Below are 22,409 nucleotides of genomic sequence, written 5' to 3' on the forward strand. Positions count from 1 at the left end.
GACTGCAATATAGTGCAAAATCAGATATTTTAAAATTACTGCAAACAAAAATACTACTAATTCAAGATCCCATTGAGGTCCCAACTTGAAATGTTGCATGGACAATCTTAAAGCATTTAGGAATAACACAAAGTTTTTGAAAATTTTAAGCTATATATTTTTTTAATCTAATTTTAAATATTTGAGTGTGGGACCTTGACATGTTGACTTCCTTAAACCTAGCGTTGTAGTTTATCAAATTACAGGCAGTTATGTTCTGAACTAATATTTTTTTTCAGTTATTTATTTATTTTTAAATATCCTAACCCTGATCTGAGAAATGCAGGGTATGAGGAGCCCTTGAAGGCTGGAGAGTACAGAATGCAAAGTATACAAAACACAGTCAATGACATGCAGGGAGTGCCGTCACTAGAATTCAGGGCGCCCCTGGCAAAGTGAATGACTTGCAGCCCCCTCCCCCCCACACAAGAAAAAAAAAATGCTGTCAATTACTTATGTCCTCCAAATCCATATTCATAAAACACTTGTAAATTCCATCTGCAAGTTGAAAAACTAATTTCCCATCTATATAACACCTCAAAATATATGGCCTACACAATTATTTTGTAACTTTTTATAGAAAATCACATGAAAAATGTAATTTATTTATTGTTATGATAATTAAATATCTCCAATTGCATGATTATTAATTTGTAGGGGTGTACCAGAATGCACTCATTATACTCACAATACTTCAACATAATTAAACTCAGTTTTAAGCTTTTTACAGAAAATCACTTGAAAAATGTCATGCTTTTATTGGCCAAGTTATGCTAATTAAGTGCTTCCAGTTGCATGACTATTAATTTGGAAGGGTGTACCAGACGTCCTGCCATTTTTACCATAAAATATTTTTCCTTACTTTTTACATACTCTGCCTGCATGATGCAGGTATAGAATCCCAGAAACTCTATGCTGATGTGACTGAGCAGTTGGCAGGCAGATTTGCAAAAGTCCCCGTTTACAGGATTCTTCATGGACAGGCTGCAGACAAATGGGTTTCAGAGCTCAGGCAGAGGACAACAGCAGACACAGGCACATTAGCCAGGAAGCTAGCTAGATATTGTCATGAATAGTGGCGATAAGATAGCAAAATCCCAAAATTTGATAAAGATGCCCCTTAGTATCTGTGATTTTCTGCCCATTTCTTGGTCACTTTTCATGTTGTCCTGGTTGGCATTTATCTACATGCCTGATATTCAGAAAGTCTAGTGTCTTTAACCTCCCAATTGGCTGAAGGGTGTCTCCCGTGTCAGCCACATTGTACATAATTTATGATAAAGTATCAACTCTGACACAGTAAATTAGATTAGAATAAAGACCAGCATGTATTTAACTTATTTAATTAAGGGGATAATATATTGATGAAAATTGTATGGTGGCAAAGAAAGAACAGCTATAACCCAGGAAACCCCTACAATGCTCAACCAAACTAACAGACATGAACCGCAAAGGTAGACCACCCAGGTGCTGATACAATCACAATAATGGGTATCCAACTCCTCCTTCTAAACTACACTACTCATCTTGTGATGGAGTTGTTGCTGCCCCCATAAGGGTGGTGCAGCGTTCATAAAAGTCACAAACGTGAGTGCACTAACTATAAGCTTAACTTTCACCTGCTCTGCTACTCCACCTTGCTTCCTCACCACTACAAAAACTGACAAAACCACAACCAAAAACAGCAAAGAAATAAACAAGAGAGGGCGGGTAAGATCCAGCACACAAAGTGGCCATGGTCTAGCAAACTAATATCTCTGCTACCACTCCCCCTACAACCCTTATAGCCTAACCAAGTGTAACAGGCATGAAGGCCAGCCCCCAGCCTTGTGGTTTAATCCATTTTTGGCATATTCTGCCCTCAGTTCCTCTTCTACTTAAGGCCTCATTTCCATGGAATTTGTTAGTGTGCTGTATGCAGAGCCGCAACTAGCATTTTTGGTGCCCTGTGCCAGAGAAAGCCCTGTGCCAGAGGGACATAAGATAGTGCACCTGAAAAAGGGCCATGGCCTCATGGAGAAGGGCCAGGGAAGAGATAGGGGAGGCCAGGAGATGCTGGGGATAAAAGAAGAGGAAGCTAGAAGTGAGAATGATGATAATCAGGAAAATTGACAGGCCCAAACATCGCCCCCTGCCCTACAGTGCCCTGTGCCATGGCACTGGTCGCACTACCCTAGTTACGGCCCTGGCTTTATGTGTCATGTGTATTCTACATTGGCAGTATTTTATTTAATCTGCTAGACCGGTTATATTACTGGCTCCAGCATTTGGCACAGTTTTAAAAAAAGTTAATGTAGGGGTGGTGCCAATGAGTGCCCAATTTCTGTGTTTAAGGAAAACCAGTGGGCTTCCCAACTTAACACAAAGGAAAATAATTAAATGAAAAGGAGGGTATATCTGACACTGAGAAGGTATCTTTATAGATTAATACTTAATTGTGACACTTCTCGTATGCAAAACTAGTCCTTTACTCTTTATAAATGGGATCCGAGCAAAATAGGACTATTGTAGAAAGAGAAAGGTGGTCAAACACCCTCTTACCCAAATATGAAAAATGGTCTGCATTTGGCAAATAAGGGAAGACCCAACAAAAATAGATAATCAATAATCAAATGATTTATTAGTTAGATTAATGGCATCATATTTATTGCCATGGTTAAATGTAATTTAAAAATAATAAAATCATTTTCACTATTGTAAACAACAATGGTTAGAAGAATAATAGTATCACAAGTTATAAATCAGGCTTAAAAAATAAATCTTAAAAGAAAATGTAAAATCTCACTTAAAATTGTGACGCGTTTCATGGTACCTGGCCACGTCCTCGGACAGTGTTTATGAATGAGTTTTATTAGCAGGAATAGTGTGCAGTTTAATCTGGATCCTTCATGCAGATTCTGTAGTGCAGCCCACATGCCCTATGGCATACTCTCATGTATTATGTGAATTAGATCATAATCTCTGACTAGTAAAGTTATGATTGCATGCTTTTTTAACCCATTATTAGTTTTAGAATTTTGGTCTGTCTGTAATTATAACTTTCCACAAGTCATCTCTGGATGGTAGCACTTCAAATTTCCGCAGTAGGTAATTAACCTTAGTTACTTTAGTCACTGGTGGCTTAAGCTCTGTGCTTCTGGTCATTTCCTTTCCCTTCATCTTTCCTCCTTCTGCAGTATAGTACTGTATAACACTCGCATGCCGGACAGATTTCTTGTATTACTTTGTTGTGCTGTGACTGGGTCTGTTTCACTGACTGGCTGCAGTATGTCTGCTTCACAGCCTCCTGCAATCTAGCTTTATAAACCTGTTGCTTCTATGAGAGTGCTCACAACCTTGTGCAATGTGCCTGGGTTTTGGTGCCTGGGCTACTGCACTCTGCCCGGGTTACCTGGTTCTGGTGACTGGATCGTTACCATTCCACACTCACTCCAGCAAAGTCACTGTATAAATAGGGCAAATGCATGCTGTGTATCAGAGGTTGATGAGAACTAGTTCCTGATCTGCATTCTGTAATAATTTATGATTTTTCTAATGTAAAAAAAAAATCTTTTTAATCTTAAATTCATGAAATCCATAAATTTACATAAGGATATGCAGTACAATTGAACAAGTGAAATGCCATTTTATATACAGATGTGGCCTCATACACAAAGCCTCAATACACTATATGCTTTGTTTTATTTGTGCGAACAAGACACACATGTTGGGCCTGATTCAGAGCCGGACGCTCTGACAGAGCGCTCGCTCTGAATCAGGGCCGTCCTTCCTAATTTTAGAGCGGCCTCCTGGCCGCTCGTATAGCTGTGGGTGACCACCCACAGCTATAGCGAGCGGCCAGGAAGATGGTCGCGATGGTCAAGACCATCGCGACCATCAGGCTTGCGATGAGAACCTTGTGGTAGGGTCTCGTTGCCGCAAGCCCTGGAGAGCTTTCGGCTCTATCAGGGCCGAAAGCACTCCCACTGACATCACTTGTGATGTCAGTGGGGCCGGCCCAGACGGTAGGCGTTCCCATGGGTACACCTCCGTCTGGCCAGCCACGCCCCTGGCACGCCCACCAAAGGGGGCGTGCTGTTACTCACCATCGACAGCACGCCTCCTTTGTAGCGAGACCCATAGCGATGGCTTGCCCGTCACTATCCGGGTCTCGCGCATGCGCACGACGGAACCGGGTCCGTCGTGCGCATGTGCACTGGGCCAACATCGACCCGCTTGCGAGCGCTCAGTACTGGGCCAACATCAGACCCGCTCTGGTCAATGGTGGGCCATTGCGCACGCGCGAGCCCCGGAGCGAGTGAGAAATCACCCGCTCCGAGGCTCGCTACAAGACGGGGCAGCTGTCGATGTTGATTGACAGCTCGCCCCGTTTTGCAGGCGGGGAGGAGGGGGTGGCTGCACAAATGGAGGCGTTCGTTTGTGGGTGGCCCTACTGACATCACTATTAGAGCAGGAAGTCCAGTCGGGTTTGCGAGACCTGAGACCCTACCACAGCTGTGCGAGTGGCCTGGAGGCCGGTTAAAAAAAAAAAATAGGGACGCCCTGATTCAGAGCGAGCGCACACAAATAGCATGTGCCTCTGAATCAGGCCCCTTGAGCGAATAAGATGCTTTGCCTGGCCGAGTTGTACGAGACCTGGATGTTTGGCGTAACTGCGGCATATGAGGACAGATCTGTACAAGAGTACAATGGCTATTTATCTGAACACAAATCTGACTTGAAATACAACAAAACAACTGGACCAACAGCCCAACCCACAGGATGAAAGACAGAATATCACAATCGTATTAGCAAAGTAAACGTATATAAATAACCATAAACTCTATTCTTAGCATCTCATTTCAACAAAGAACTATCAATAAAAAGATGACGCAACAGGTGCTCCTCTCCCTAAGTATCTTATCTGCAATTTGCAATTTATGAAGTTTCCCAATAAAACTCTCCCACATTTCGGAGAAGAACTCGAGCCTCCATAGTGGGCTCCAGCCAGTCTATTCTAAATATGTGGAACAATTTCCCCTTAAATAAGTTAAATGAGTGTTGGCTCCTTGCCTGCTGCATAAAATGGCAAGAAGGAGGCTCCTACAATCCTCGGGAATCCTCTGGCACGAGAGATTATCCCTGAAATCACCCATTCTGGGGCAGAAAGGAGGAAGCCCCCAGATCTTCCAGCACAAAATTCCATGCTTGCAGCCAAGAGCAGCTCTATAGTCCAATGAGTCAGATTTGCCCCCTGGCATCTAGCACAGCAATGGGACGTTGATAAGCCCATTATAACGCTACAATGTGGGTTATAAATACGTGCTGTGATAAATGCTTAGGAATAAGTCAGTATTCATGTATTCGAGAATTAGATGAAAGAACCTTATGTGATGTTCCTATTAACTCAGGAAAATCACCAACCCACTGGCTGTGATCAGTGGACAATATGCCATAAACAAATGTGTCCTTTAAGGAATTATATTGAGTAGCGATAGCCTTACTTACTTAATGACACCTCACTTACATAGTGTTACAGCTGGGAGGAGCCAAAAGGGAAGGGGCAAAGGAAACCAAATTTCTCTGCTGCTTGTCCAAAAGTAAAGGGATGTTTTATCGGAATGGGTATGTAATGTCGGCTGTTGGGATGCCTCCTCTCAGTATACCAACAGCGGCATCCGGATGGTTGGGAAAGTATACTTACCCTCTCTCCTTCCCCTCCTAACCCTCCCTTCTTGGAGCCTAACCCTCCTTGCTAGTGCCTAAACCTAACCCTCCCCCCTTCGTGCCTAAACCTAACTCTCCCCCTTAGTGCCTAACCCTAACCCTCACCAGTGGTGCTTAACTCTTCCCCCAAAACCTAACCCTAACCCCGCTACGCTCACTCAACCTAACCCCCCTTCGTGCCTAAACCTAACCCTCCCCCCTAGTGCCTAACCCTCTTCCCTAGGGGTGCCTAACCCTAATTCCCCCCCCCCCAAAACCTAACCCTAATCCCGCTACACTTACTGAACCTACGGGCTCCCCGTACTTACCTTGTTCGGGCTATCGTCCTTTGGCGTTCTGGCGTTAGATTTAAGATAGGCGTCATTTTTTTTATGCCTATCTTAAGGCCCTTGATGGGATTTCCCTGTGAGTATTGAGACCGGTATCATCGCGGCCACCGGTCTCATAACTACATCCTGTTTTATCTACCAAACAACCAATTGATACCCAGGTTATTGCCATGCCACAATTGGGATAGGAAGAAGAGCCCTCAGAAAATGCAGGGTTGTGTAGGAATGACTGGAATAGTGTTCTATGAGGAATCAGGTTTGTGTCGTAAATTATTCCACCCCTACCGGTCCACCAGAGAAGGGCGTTATCCCTAATTTGTTAGGGGATTTTCTGTTCGTGGAGGTGCAGGAAGATAATGAAATGTATATCTGAGAGGATTGCTTTCTCCAGGGTTGTATCTGTATACAGCAGTGCCATGGCGCCAGTCTCTAACGTGCCGATAAGTGTTATTAATGTACATTGGGGTTCTCTGAGTGAATCATCATATGTATAGCAGCTGTAGATAATCTATTACCGTCACACTAACAACTGTATATGTGCTGTAATATTTAGATGCATTTTCTATGTAAATGTGATATTGTCAAAAGTGAAAAACTCTTTTTTTATAGATATGATTTAGGCTCTAATCTATTTGTTTGTAAATTCATTATTGAAGAGTTATAAACAGATTAAGATTTTTCTTTTAGAAAGTGCAGTTCCTTCACACTCCTGAAGATGTCAGTGTCATAGTTCCGTGATACAGTATCATGCCTTCAGCACTGACCAAAACCTCTCTATACATAGTCTTAGCAACAGTGACACCTAGAGGTTATAAAAGGGTATTGCATGCCATCAAAATAAATCATACAAATGTATTCAAAGTTCCTAAACGGTGGTAATGGAAATTAGAAGGACTCTTATGTTTCCTGAATATAACTTGACTTCAGACAAGTGAATTTTCCCCTTTGTTGTGTGTATGCTGTATCCGGTGGGACTTTCTATCTAATTAATTTGTATCCTTTTCTTGTATTACATGATTTCTAAAGGTGTATTTGTTCCGTTGTATCTGGCAGTGGAATAAATGCGTGGTTGACATAATTATCTTGTAGCGCTCTGGTGAAGGTTAGGCCGATCATCATATGTATAGTTCTTATTTGGGTTCTATAACCAGTTTCTATTTTTCCCCCCCCAGTCTCGTGAAATACATGGGATAAGAAGAGGGGGGCTGGTCCAGAGACTGGGTAAATATGGCAGTTGTGCCTAGGCCAGTATTAGCCAACAGACCAGCGGAGGACAGTCCCATGCTCGCGAGGGCCTCTCTGGAACAGCCCAGGGGGAACGATGAAGAGCAGAAAGCCAATGTAAGTATGTGAGTGTGGAGATACTGATCTCCTCTTCTGCTCAGTGGCTGTTACATACATTGTTTCGTCTGACTGAATTAATGCCATCTGCAGGGAAATGTTCCGTGTTGTGTATCCAGTGGGTGATCCTGGTGTTAAATGGCTAGGCATTAAGAGCCTGATTCAGCGATGTACGAAATGCAATATTTATATAGGTCGAGCGATTGTTTGCAATTGCGCATTCGTGTCAGCCGTAATGGGCACACGCAGAGATTGTTTTGCGATTACGCTCCAGTGATCGGTAGTCAGCGTTTGGGTGAGGTAACAGGTGGTGGTTTGGCAAACGCAGACATGTCTGACCATTTCCGCTGTGTCATGGGTGTGCATAAATTAGGCATTGCAATCTCCTTCACAGCATGAGAGCTCTGCATGCCAGGAGAGACGCTGTGTTTTCAGCTGGTAAGACTCGGCGCATATGCGGCATGGCTGCCCGATGTGCGTCGATGTTCCAGGTGTTTATGCTGTTGCACATCGTCGGATGGATATGAGAAGGCAGCATTAGGCGCCCCTATTCTCGGGTAAGCTTTGGAAACATTAACATATTTCCGCAGCTGTGTTTTCCGTGTGAAATCACAGATTGCGTCAGCGCAAATCTCTGAATCAGGCTCTATGGTTGGTCAGAAGATTGCAATTGTGGATAAATTTAATGTAACTTTTATAAATTATATTGGAAGTGACTCTGGCAGTTTAGACAGTAGATTAGCCTCCATTGTCTTTTATTAGCATTTTATGGCATCCATATTTCTCTATACTTACAGTACCTCTTTCTCCTCTACTTCCTGCTCCAATTACCTCTGCTCTCTCCACTTCCTGCTCCCAGTATCTGTTCATTCCCCTTCCTGCTCCCAGTACCTCTGTTCTCTTGGCTTCTTGCTCCTAATACCTCTGTTCTGTTCTCCCCTCTTCCTGCTCCCAGTACCTCTCTTCTCAGCATTTCCTGCTCCCAGTACCTCTCTTCTCAGCATTTCCTGCTCCCAGTACCTCTCTTCTCAGCATTTCCTGCTCCCAGTATCTCTCTTCTCTACACTACCCGCTCCCAGTACCTCTCTTCTCTGCACTACCTGCTCCCAGTATCTCTTCTCTACACTTCCTGCTCCCAGTATCTCTTCTCTGCACTACCTGCTCCCAGTATCTCTTCTCTACACTTCCTGCTCCCAGTATCTCTTCTCTACACTTCCTGCTCCCAGTATCTCTTCTCTGCACTTCCTGCTCCCAGTATCTCTCTTCTCTGCACTTCCTGCTCCCAGTATCTCTCTTCTCTGCACTTCCTGCTCCCAGTACCTCTCTTCTCTGCACTTCATGCTCCCAGTACCTCTCTTCTCAGCATTTCCGGCTCCGAGTATTTCTCTTCTCTGCACTTCCTGTCCCAGGACCTCTCTTCTCTGCACTACCTGCTCCCAGTACCTCTCTTCTCTGCACTACCTGCTCCCAGTACCTCTCTTCTCTGCACTTCCTGCTCCCAGTATCTCTTCTCTGCACTACCTGCTCCCAGTATCTCTTCTCTACACTTCCTGTCCCAGTATCTCTTCTCTGCACTTCCTGCTCCCAGTATCTCTTCTCTACACTTCCTGTCCCAGTATCTCTTCTCTACACTTCCTGCTCCCAGTATCTCATCTCTACACTTCCTGTCCCAGTATCTCTTCTCTGCACTTCCTGCTCCCAGTATCTCTTCTCTACACTTCCTGCTCCCAGTATCTCTTCTCTGCACTTCCTGCTCCCAGTATCTCTTCTCTACACTTCCTGCTCCCAGTATCTCTCTTCTCTGCACTACCTGCTCTGAGTATTTCTCTTCTCTGCACTTCCTGTCCCAGGACCTCTCTTCTCTGCACTACCTGATCCCAGTACCTCTCTTCTCTGCACTACCTGCTCCCAGTACCTCTCTTCTCTGCACTTCCTGCTCCCAGTATCTCTTCTCTGCACTACCTGCTCCCAGTATCTCTTCTCTACACTTCCTGTCCCAGTATCTCTTCTCTGCACTTCCTGTTCCCAGTATCTCTTCTCTACACTTCCTGTCCCAGTATCTCTTCTCTACACTTCCTGTCCCAGTATCTCTTCTCTGCACTTCCTGCTCCCAGTATCTCTTCTCTACACTTCCTGCTCCCAGTATCTTTTCTCTGCACTACCTGCTCCCAGTATCTCTTCTCTGCACTGCCTGCTCCCAGTATCTCTTCTCTGCACTTCCTGCTCCCAGTATCTCTTCTCTGCACTGCCTGCTCACAGTACCTCTCTTCTCTGCTCTACCTGTTCCCAGTATTTATCTTCTTTGCACTACCTGCTCGCAGTACCTCTCTTCTCTGCACTACCTGCTCCCAGTATTTATCTTCTCTGCACTTCCAGCTCCCAGTATCTCTTCTCTGCATTCCCTGCTCCCAATATTTATCTTCTCTGCACTTCTTGCTCCCAGTACCTCTTTTCTCTACACTTCCTGTCCCAGTATCTGTTCTCTGCACTTCCTGCTCCCAGTATTTCCCTTCTCTACACTTCCTGCTCCCAGTATTTCTCTTCTCTACACTTCCTGCTCCCAGTATTTCTCTTCCCTACACTTCCTGTTCCCAGTATTTCTCTTCTCTACACTTCCTGCTCCCAGTATCTCTTCTCTACACTTCCTGTCCCAGTATCTCTTCTCTGCACTTCCTGCTCCCAGTATCTCTTCTCTGCACTACCTGCTCCCAGTATCTCTTCTCTACACTTCCTGTCCCAGTATCTCTTCTCTGCACTTCCTGCTCCCAGTATCTCTTCTCTGCACTGCCTGCTCACATTACCTCTCTTCTCTGCTCTACCTGTTCCCAGTATTTATCTTCTTTGTACTACCTGCTCGCAGTACCTCTCTTCTCTGCACTACCTGCTCCCAGTATTTATCTTCTCTGCACTTCCAGCTCCCAGTATCTCTTCTCTGCATTCCCTGCTCCCAATATTTATCTTCTCTGCACTTCTTGCTCCCAGTACCTCTTTTCTCTACACTTCCTGTCCCAGTATCTGTTCTCTGCACTTCCTGCTCCCAGTATTTCCCTTCTCTACACTTCCTGCTCCCAGTATTTCTCTTCTCTATACTTCCTGCTCCCAGTATTTCTCTTCCCTACACTTCCTGTTCCCAGTATTTCTCTTCTCTACACTTCCTGCTCCCAGTATCTCTTCTCTACACTTCCTGTCCCAGTATCTCTTCTCTGCACTTCCTGCTCCCAGTATCTCTTCTCTGCACTACCTGCTCCCAGTATCTCTGCTCTACACTTCCTGTCCCAGTATCTCTTCTCTGCACTTCCTGCTCCCAGTATCTCTTCTCTGCACTGCCTGCTCACATTACCTCTCTTCTCTGCTCTACCTGTTCCCAGTATTTATCTTTGCACTACCTGCTCGCAGTACCTCTCTTCTCTGCACTACCTGCTCCCAGTATTTATCTTCTCTGCACTTCCAGCTCCCAGTATCTCTTCTCTGCATTCCCTGCTCCCAATATTTATCTTCTCTGCACTTCTTGCTCCCAGTACCTCTTTTCTCTACACTTCCTGTCCCAGTATCTGTTCTCTGCACTTCCTGCTCCCAGTATTTCCCTTCTCTACACTTCCTGCTCCCAGTATTTCTCTTCTCTACACTTCCTGCTCCCAGTATTTCTCTTCCCTACACTTCCTGTTCCCAGTATTTCTCTTCTCTACACTTCCTGCTCCCAGTATCTCTTCTCTACACTTCCTGTCCCAGTATCTCTTCTCTGCACTTCCTGCTCCCAGTATCTCTTCTCTGCACTACCTGCTCCCAGTATCTCTTCTCTACACTTCCTGTCCCAGTATCTCTTCTCTGCACTTCCTGCTCCCAGTATCTCTTCTCTGCACTGCCTGCTCACAGTATTTCTCTTCCCTACACTTCCTGTTCCCAGTATTTCTCTTCTTTGCACTTCCTGCTCCCAGTACCTCTCTTCTCTGCACTTCTTACTCCCAGTATTTCTCTTCTCTACATTTCCTGCTCCCAGTATTTCTCTTTTCTGCACTACCTGCTCCCAGTATTTCTCTTCTCTGCACTACCCGCTCCCAGTACCTCTCTTCTCTGCACTACCTGCTCCCAGTACCTCTCTTCTCTACATTTCCTGTCCCAGTATTTCTCCTCTCTTCTCTGCATTTCATGCTCCCAGTATTTCTCTTCTCTAGATTTCCTGCTCCCAGTATCTCTCTTCTCTGCACTACCTGCTCCCAGTACCTATCCTCTCTCCTCTTCCTGCTCCCAGTATTTATCTTCTCTCCACTTCCTGCTCCCAGTATCTCTCTTCTCTCCACTTCCTGCTCCCAGTATCTATCTTCTCTCCACTTCCTGCTCCCAGTATTTCTCTTCTCTCCACTTCCTGCTCCCAATATCTCTTCTCTCCACTTTCTGCTCCCAATATCTCTTCTCTACACTTTTTGCTCCCGATATCTCTTCTCTCCACTTTCTGCTCCCGATATCTCTCTTCTTTCCACTTTCGGCTCCTAGTATCTCTCTTCTTTACAGTTCCTGCTCCCAGTATCTCTCTTCTCTGCACTACCCGCTCCCAGTACCTCTCCTCTCTACACTTCCTGCTCCTAGTACCTCTGTTCTCTGCACTTCCTGCTCCCAGTATTTCTCTTCTATGCACTTCCTGCTCCCAGCACATTTCTAACCTGCACTTGCTGCTTATAGTATCTATCTTTTCTCCACTTCCTGCTCCTAGTACCAGTGGCATCACATGAGGGGTGCGGTCCGCACCCGGTTGTCAACCGCTGAGGGGTGACACCAAGGTGTAGACTCCCCCTCACTGACAGGAGCTGGGTGCTGCACCGTAGCATTAAGTGCAGCGCTCAGCTCCTGTCACTGAGGGACCTCCTGCACCCCCCCCTTCCCTCCCAAGTAATAGGCATGGGGGTTCAAGTAGCTTGGCCATGCCCCCTTCCTGCGTGGCCACATCTTCTCACGGGGCCACGAACCCTTTTTCAGCATATCGTCCCTCCCCGCACATGGTTACACCGCCTAGAGAGACACCATTGCCTAGTACCTCTCCACTCCCTGCTCCTAGTACCTCTTCTCTGCATTCCCTGCTCCTAGTATATCTCTACTTCCTGCTCCCAGGATTTCTCATGTCAGCACTTCCTGTTCCCAGTGTGTTCCGGCTCTCCAATTCCTGCTCATAATACCTTTGTTCTCTCCACTTTCTGCTCCCGATATCTCTCTTCTTTCCACTTCCTGCTCCCGGTATTTCTCTTCTTTCCACTTCCTGTTCCCAGTATCTCTCTTCTTTCCTCTTCCTGTTCCCAGTATCTCTCTTCTTTCCACTTTCTGTTCCCAGTATCTCTCTTCTTTCCTCTTCCTGTTCCCAGTATCTCTCTTCTTTCCACTTCCTGTTCCCGGTATCTCTCTTTTCTGCACTTTACTTCTCCAAATTTGTTATCCTCTAATTCCATTAATTATCATATTTTCAATGTAACCTAAATAACAATCAGTGGATGCAGATTGAGCCTTAAGCACATTACGAATTGGGAGATCCATTGGATGATATATAATTCCAACGCAGATCGGAATGACATATCATGCGGATCGCATAGCGAGCACGCCCGAGTATGCAGCACAGCAAATGGGACGATGAGAGAATGACGCCGTGCTGCTAAATGCATCCTGGAAATACACCTCACGCTGTCATCAGCTGCATCGTGTACGGATGGCGCAGTGTATCGTGCCTTCACATCGCGCCGTCGCTGGGTACACACATCTGTGCCCAGCATTTTCCAAAGACGGGAGATTTGTCAGTATGGCATCACTCTCACAGTTCCCTCATCCCCCCAATGCTCCCATGTTCTTCATTCTGCTGCTGACGCTACTTCTCTATATAATATATCATCTCCCTCCACACCTTACGTATTTTCCTACTCTGAATGTTCTTTGTTTCTCTCGAAAACTATTTAACTTTTTGTTTTGCCAAGAAGTCACACAAGAGGCGAGTTATTATGTATGTAAGCCAGCAAACGTCTGTGAAACCTGAGTAAATATGTAAATATTAGGATTCACAGTGGAATTGTTCAGCCGTAGAATGTTAAGGACGTGGAAGGTTTTGTCTCCCCCCCTCCCCCCACCCCCCCCGAGACGTCAGCGCTGTGTATTACACGATCTGAGATCTGTGGCGCTGAATATCATCGCGTCATTTTACGGTTTACAGGGACCATCAGCTGCTATAGCTACTTGGGATCTTTTCCAGCAAACTTTTCTGGGTCAGCGGTCAACTTTATCAAGTTCTAAAAGCCGAACATTTATTATATGAGATTATATTTAACTTCCCAACGCTAAACATATATGTGTGTGTGAATATATTCAGAGATGGATGCAAATGGCGCTGCAAAGCACTTCCCTGTTCTACATCCGTACGTATGATATGTAAGCACTGAGACCCCCACTTTCAGCATCCGTACACGCTGTTATCCCATCTGGTGCATCATTAGACTCCACTGTAAGACACTCCCATAACACGCCCATAAGACGGACAGTCTCTGCCACCGCCCAGGAACGCCCAACACTTTTCCAAGACACGTCTGATACTGTTCATCTCAAGCATAACAGCGCCATCGTGCGTACACTCTGTGTGACGCATGCTCCACGTACTCACCAACCTTTTTTCTGCACCCTCTGGGATAATCAGTGTAGCCCCTTCCCCTCTATAGAGTACCGCCATTACCGGCATTGTGAAGCAGGGGGGCGGAGCCATAGTGACGAGACTCAGCAAATTGCGTCCTCGACCGCCTGTACCGCCCACTGCACTTGAGAAGTGGGCAGCTGCAGCCGGGAAACTTGCCCCCTTTCCCAGGCGGCCGAGGGCACCACCTAATTGTCCTAATCCTGGTGGGCAGGGAAGTATGTTGCTCCATAGATATTTTCTTGCACACACAGTAGCAAAAAATCGCTGGACGTGAACATCATCATAGCGTGCGGCTGAGAGCCAGGCCCTGAGCGTGTAGTATGGCCGATCAGTATTTGGTGTAATGTAAGGATTCCTAGGGGGCGCTTTCCAAATGCTTCATTTCACTTTGTGACAATGGCTGTAATTTTTGTATTTATGTCTGATTTTTACCGTGACAATCGGGGGCGTAGAAAGCCAGCTCAGGCGAAGGGGCGTGGCCTCAATGGTTTACGTACAACTTAGATGGTATGAGATCTGCGCAATCACAGAAGCCGCACTGCGCACATGCAGATCTCGTTGTGCCCTGGATGCCGCAGCCTGATTGAAAGGCCGCATCTGTTTGGGGGCACAGCGGGGGGCTGCGTTGCAGAAAACGGGGGTATGATGTTCCCATTTTCTGGGCCTGCTGAATCCTTGGACGCAGCTTCCTTGGCATCAGCAGCGTGAATTCCAAGGTCATCCTGAGTAACCTGGGGATTACCGATGGTCACACAGATGATCCGATTCTGCAGCTTCAGACCCAGCAGCGGATCAGAGGACGCCTCCTGTAATGAGGGCAGGTAACGCCCCCTGTAATGAGAGCAGGTAACGCCCCCTGTAATGAGAGCAGGTAACGCCCCCTGTAATGAGAGCAGGTAACACCCCCTGTAATGAGAGCAGGTAACGCCCCCTGTAATGAGAGCAGGTAACACTCCCTGTAATGAGAGCAGGTAACACTTCACCAGCAAATGTCCCGAATATGCTTACTGACGTTTCAGACTTGTTTTCCGTAAGGTTCGTCTCACCCTGTACTTTTAATGGGACAAATGTAATAAAATACATTAGAGTTACAGCTTTGCATGGCGGTCCTCATGGCCGTGCGCAGGTTTTGTGGTTTCAGTTCCACTAGTGCCAATAGTGTCCCTGGCAATAGGGATTATGGGCCTGATTCAGCAAGGAACGCAGTTGCTAATACGCACACAATCGGCCGATTGTTTCATTCGGCGCATGCATCGCAGTGCGCATGCGCAAACTTGTCATTGCGATCGGGACTGCGGTTGCAGCAGCAGGAAGTACCGTTTGTGGGTGGTGACGGGGGGAGGGGGTTAGTCGGCTAAATGTAGGCGTGCCAGTGCTTTTGAACACCGTTACATGGGCGTGCATCAATTATCCACTGCGATGCCGTACGCAGCCTGAGGTCTGATAGCGTGCGCTGAAGCTAGCAATTCCTGAGTAAGGTCAGAGCTTGTCCTAGTGTGTGAGGCTGCGATGATGCTCTATTGTACCGATGTTTTCGCAGTTTTGCTACACATTACGGATGTGTGTAAGGTAAAGTGGGCGTCCTTATGTAGTGCTGTGACGGCATAGCGATCGCAATGGATTAGCATACTATCGCAGTGAGACTGTGTGCGTAATCGATATTGCATTCGCAGTTGTGTTCCATAGTAAATTAGGCCCGATGTCATTTAATAAATCACATTTGTGACGACATACTTACAGTATGTGCCTCATGATTGGAGAGACTCTTACTGTGTCTCTATAAGCAGATTATCATTGGATCGCACAGTGCCTGACTTTTTCCTCCATGTTCTGACAGAAGATGTCCTATATTATATAAATACGTTGGATGTCCCCTAAATATAGACAGTGTAACACAGCAATAGAAGTAATCAGGAAAAGTACAATTATTTGGGAGGATGCTGGATGGGTGCCCATGGGAAATACTGGAAGCTCGTACCAGCGCAGGCTATTAATATCCTCTCTTGTGTTATTGTGGTGCTTGTTCCCAGTGGTATAGTGCTGGGTATGCTATATAAATATATTAATATAGGTGCAATGATGTCATCATACAGATCACATGACTTGATGAAGAGTCATGTGACTGCCAGGACTTGGGGCTGTTCATGTGTGACGAGGTTGTACTGCTGCAAATAGATATCAGGCTCATATGTCAGAAATGTTAATTGCATGTCGGCACCTGTGGTACACGGCTGACGTGATGTGTCCTGTGGGTATCACTGAACTTTCTCTAGTGTTACAAGCTGCACGGTAATTACCTGTTATGTGTTTTATAGAAATGTTCCTGCAGGGATGGTTCTAGACCAAGTAAAGCCCAGGGCGAGAATTTACTTTGAACACACAAACACACCTGCTGCTCCCATAGATTTACAAACACTCTGCCCCCATAGCCTCACACACACTCTGCCCCCATAGCCTCACACACACCCTGCTCCCATAGATTTACAAACACTCTGCCCCCATAGCTGTACAAACACTCTGCCCCCATAGCTGTACAAACACTCTGCCCCCATAGCTGTACAAACACTCTGCCCCCATAGCTGTACAAACACTCTGCCCCCATAGCCTCACACACACCCTGCTCCCATAGATTTACAAACACTCTGCCCCCATAGCTGTACAAACACTCTGCCCCCATAGCTGTACAAACACTCTGCCCCCATAGCTGTACAAACACTCTGCCCCCATAGCTGTACAAACACTCTGCCCCCATAGCTGTACAAACACTCTGCCCCCATAGCTGTACAAACACTCTGCCCCCATAGCTGTACAAACACTCTGCCCCCATAGCTGTACAAACACTTTGCCCCCATAGCTGTACAAACACTCTGCCCCCATAGCTGTACAAACACTCTGCCCCCATAGCCTCACACACACCCTGCTCCCATAGATTTACAAACACTCTGCCCCCATAGCTGTACAAACACTCTGCCCCCATAGCTGTACAAACACTCTGCCCCATAGCTGTACAAACACTCTGCCCCCATAGCTGTACAAACACTCTGCCCCCATAGCTGTACAAACACTCTGCCCCCATAGCCTCACACACACCCTGCTCCCATAGATTTACAAACACTCTGCCCCCATAGCTGTACAAACACTCTGCCCCCATAGCTGTACAAACACTCTGCCCCCATAGCTGTACAAACACTCTGCCCCCATAGCTGTACAAACACTCTGCCCCCATAGCTGTACAAACACTCTGCCCCCATAGCTGTACAAACACTCTGCCCCCATAGCTGTACAAACACTCTGCCCCCATAGCCTCACACACACCCTGCTCCCATAGATTTACAAACACTCTGCCCCCATAGCTGTACAAACACTCTGCCCCCATAGCTGTACAAACACTCTGCCCCCATAGCTGTACAAACACTCTGCCCCCATAGCTGTACAAACACTTTGCCCCCATAGCTGTACAAACACTCTGCCCCCATAGCTGTACAAACACTCTGCCCCCATAGCCTCACACACACCCTTCTCCCATAGATTTACAAACACTCTGCCCCCATAGCTGTACAAACACTCTGCCCCCATAGCTGTACAAACACTCTGCCCCCATAGCTGTACAAACACTCTGCCCCCATAGCTGTACAAACACTCTGCCCCCATAGCTGTACAAACACTCTGCCCCCATAGCCTCACACACACCCTGCTCCCATAGATTTACAAACACTCTGCCCCCATAGCTGTACAAACACTCTGCCCCCATAGCTGTACAAACACTCTGCCCCCATAGCTTTACAAACACTTTGCCCCCATAGCCTCACACACACGCTGCCCCCATAGCTGTACAAACACTCTGCCCTCATAGCTTTACAAACATGCTGCCCCCATAGCTTTATAAACATTCTGCCCCCATAGCCTCACACAAACACTCTGCCCCCATAGCTTTACAAACATTCTGCCCTCATAGCTTTACAAACACTCTGCCCCCATAGCTTTACAAACACCCTGCTCTCATAGCCTCACACACACGCTGCCCCCATAGCTTTACAAACACTCTGCCCCCATAGCTTTATAAACACTCTGCCCCCATAGCTTTATAAACACTCTGCCCCCATAGTTTTACAAACACTCTGCCCCCATAGCTTTATAAAAATTCTGCCCCCATAGCTTTACAAACAATCTGCCCTCATAGCCTCACACACACTCTGCCCCCATAGCTTTACAAACACTCTGCCCCCATAGCTTTACAAACACTCTGCCCCCATAGCTTTACAAACACTCTGACCCCATAGTTTTACAAACACGCTGCCCCCATAGCTTTATAAACACGCTGCCCCCATAGCTTTACAAACACTCTGCCCCATAGCTTTATAAAAATTCTGCCCTCATAGCTTTATAAAAATTCTGCCCTCATAGCTTTACAAACATTCTGCTCCCATAGCCTCACACACACTCTGCCCTCATAGCTTTACAAACACTCTGCCCCCATAGCTTTACAAACACTTTGCCCCCATAGCCTCACACACACGCTGCCCCCATAGCTTTAAAACACCCTGCTCCCATAGCCTCACACACACCCTGCTCCCATAGCTTTATAAACACTCTGCCCCCATAGCTTTACAAACACTCTGCCCCCATAGCTTTACAAACACTCTGCCGCCATAGCTGTACAAACACTCTGCCCCCATAGCTGTACAAACACTCTGCCCCCATAGCCTCACACACACCCTGCTCCCATAGCTGTACAAACACTCTGCCTCCATAGCTTTATAAAAATTCTGCCCCCATAGCTGTACAAACACTCTGCCCCCATAGCCTCACACACACCCTGCTCCCATAGCTTTACAAACACACTGGGCCTGATTCAGACCCGCTCGCGAGCGTTGAACGCTCGCAAGCGGGTCGATGGTGCCCTAGTGCGCATGCGCAGGACGGAGGGAGCTCTGTAGTGCGCATGCGTGAGACCCAAATAGCGACGGCCAAGCCGTCGCTATGGGTCTCGCACCGAAGGGGGCGTGCTGTCGATGGTGAGTGACAGTACGCCCCCTTTGGTGGGCATGCCGGGGGCGTTGCTGCCCAGACGGAGGCGTTCCCATGTCTGGGGCCGGCCCCACTGACATCACTAGTGATGTCAGTGGGAGTGCTTTTGGCTCTGATAGAGCCAAAAGCACTCCTGGGCTTGCGGCAGCGAGACCCTACCGCAGGGTCTCGTCGCAAGCCTGATGGTCGCGATGGTCTTGACCACAGCTATGCAAGCGGCCAGGAGGCCGCTCCAATATTAGGTAGGAGGGCTCTGATTCAGAGCGAGCGCTCTGCCCCCATAGCTTTACAAACACTCTGCCCCCATAGCCTCACACACCAGGGCCGGCTCGAGACATGTTCGACCAGTGCAGTCGAACAGGGGTGCCACCCCATAGAGGGCGCACCCCTCCTAACGATCCTGATTTCAGTGGGACAGTCCCTTTTATCGGGCACTGTCCCGCTATTCCATCAACGGACCAAAGTGTCCCGCCAGTGGTCGGGAGGTTGGGCACCCCCACCGATGCTGCTGAGAAGTGGAATGCGCGCGGCATCCATTCAGTGCAGGGAGAAGGCTGGAGGAACCCAGCTACTGACGGAGTGCTGGGCTCGCCCCCATCCTGACGTTAAACGGGAGGCATGCCATACGGGCACGCCCCCAAATGGCGTAATTTAGGGGGGGATATGTTAATTAGGCCACACCTCCTCCTCCTTTTCGGATGGGTTAAGGGGCGTCAGAGTCCCTGTCTGCACAGAGCGTGGCTACTCCTGGAGCCGGCCCTACACACACACACTGCCCCCATAGCTTTACATACACTCTTCCCCCCTAGCCTCACACACACACTGCCTCCTATAGCCTCACACACACACTGCCACCATAGCTTTACATACACTCTTCCCCCCTAGCCTCACACACATACTGCCCCCTATAGCCTCACACACACACTGCCCCCTATAGCCTCACACACACACTGCCCCCTATAGCCTCACACACACTGCCCCCTATAGCCTCACTCACACACTGCCTCCTATAGCCTCACACACTGCCCCCTATAGCCTCACTCACACACTGCCCCTATAGCCTCACACACCCTGCCCCTATAGCCACACACACACACTGCCCCTATAGCCTCACACACACACACTGCCTCCTATAGCCTCACTCACACACTGCCCCTATAGCCTCACACACACTGCCCCTATAGCCTCACACACACTGCCCCCTATAGCCTCACACACTCTGCCCCCATAGCTGTACAAACACTCTGCCCCCATAGCCTCACACACACCCTGCTCCCATAGCTGTACAAACACTCTGCCCCCATAGCTTTATAAAAATTCTGCCCCCATAGCTGTACAAACACTCTGCCCCCATAGCCTCACACACACCCTGCTCCCATAGCTTTACAAACACTCTGGGCCTGATTCAGACCCTCTCGCGAGCGTTGAACGCTCGCAAGCGGGTCGATGGTGCCCTAGTGCGCATGCGCAGGACGGAGGGAGCTCTGTAGTGCGCATGCGTGAGACCCAAATAGCGACGGCCAAGCCGTCGCTATGGGTCTCGCACCGAAGGGGGCGTGCTGTCGATGGTGAGTGACAGTACGCCCCCTTTGGTGGGCATGCCGGGGGCGTTGCTGCCCAGACGGAGGCGTTCCCATGTCTGGGGCCGGCCCCACTGACATCACTAGTGATGTCAGTGGGAGTGCTTTTGGCTCTGATAGAGCCAAAAGCACTCCTGGGCTTGCGGCAGCGAGACCCTACCGCAGGGTCTCGTCGCAAGCCTGATGGTCGCGATGGTCTTGACCACAGCTATGCAAGCGGCCAGGAGGCCGCTCCAATATTAGGTAGGAGGGCCCTGATTCAGAGCGAGCGCTCTGCCCCCATAGCTTTACAAACACTCTGCCCCCATAGCCTCACACACCAGGGCCGGCTCGAGACATGTTCGACCAGTGCAGTCGAACAGGGGTGCCACCCCATAGAGGGCGCACCCCTCCTAACGATCCTGATTTCAGTGGGACAGTCCCTTTTATCGGGCACTGTCCCGCTATTCCATCAACGGACCAAAGTGTCCCGCCAGTGGTCGGGAGGTTGGGCACCCCCACCGATGCTGCTGAGAAGTGGAATGCGCGCGGCATCCATTCAGTGCAGGGAGAAGGCTGGAGGAACCCAGCTACTGACGGAGTGCTGGGCTCGCCCCCATCCTGACGTTAAACGGGAGGCATGCCATACGGGCACGCCCCAAATGGCGTAATTTAGGGGGATATGTTAATTAGGCCACACCTCCTCCTCCTTTTCGGATGGGTTAAGGGGCGTCAGAGTCCCTGTCTGCACAGAGCGTGGCTACTCCTGGAGCCGGCCCTACACACACACACTGCCCCCATAGCTTTACATACACTCTTCCCCCCTAGCCTCACACACACACTGCCTCCTATAGCCTCACACACACACTGCCACCATAGCTTTACATACACTCTTCCCCCCTAGCCTCACACACATACTGCCCCCTATAGCCTCACACACACACTGCCCCCTATAGCCTCACACACACACTGCCCCCTATAGCCTCACACACACTGCCCCCTATAGCCTCACTCACACACTGCCTCCTATAGCCTCACACACTGCCCCCTATAGCCTCACTCACACACTGCCCCTATAGCCTCACACACCCTGCCCCTATAGCCACACACACACACTGCCCCTATAGCCTCACACACACACACTGCCTCCTATAGCCTCACTCACACACTGCCCCTATAGCCTCACACACACTGCCCCTATAGCCTCACACACACTGCCCCCTATAGCCTCACACACTCTGCCCCCATAGCTGTACAAACACTCTGCCCCCATAGCCTCACACACACCCTGCTCCCATAGCTGTACAAACACTCTGCCCCCATAGCTTTATAAAAATTCTGCCCCCATAGCTGTACAAACACTCTGCCCCCATAGCCTCACACACACCCTGCTCCCATAGCTTTACAAACACTCTGGGCCTGATTCAGACCCTCTCGCGAGCGTTGAACGCTCGCAAGCGGGTCGATGGTGCCCTAGTGCGCATGCGCAGGACGGAGGGAGCTCTGTAGTGCGCATGCGTGAGACCCAAATAGCGACGGCCAAGCCGTCGCTATGGGTCTCGCACCGAAGGGGGCGTGCTGTCGATGGTGAGTGACAGTACGCCCCCTTTGGTGGGCATGCCGGGGGCGTTGCTGCCCAGACGGAGGCGTTCCCATGTCTGGGGCCGGCCCCACTGACATCACTAGTGATGTCAGTGGGAGTACTTTTGGCTCTGATAGAGCCAAAAGCACTCCTGGGCTTGCGGCAGC

At 48.4% G+C, this 22,409-nt stretch overlaps 1 protein-coding gene across 1 annotated transcript in view; it reads left to right on the forward strand.

Moving 5' to 3' along the window:
• The window catches only part of GRAMD1C (GRAM domain containing 1C), a 237,016-nt gene that overhangs the window by 51,108 nt on the left and 163,499 nt on the right, over positions 1-22,409 (forward strand). The window contains exon 2 of the mRNA XM_088450779.1: positions 7,247-7,415. Coding sequence (XP_088306905.1) covers positions 7,302-7,415 — 114 coding nt within the window. The 5' untranslated portion in view covers positions 7,247-7,301. The remainder of the gene's footprint in view (positions 1-7,246; positions 7,416-22,409) is intronic.

The sequence above is a fragment of the Taudactylus pleione genome, unplaced genomic scaffold (assembly GCF_031769625.1).
Source record: "Taudactylus pleione unplaced genomic scaffold, aTauple2 ptg000523l, whole genome shotgun sequence".
Classification (NCBI taxonomy): Eukaryota; Metazoa; Chordata; class Amphibia; order Anura; family Myobatrachidae; genus Taudactylus; species Taudactylus pleione.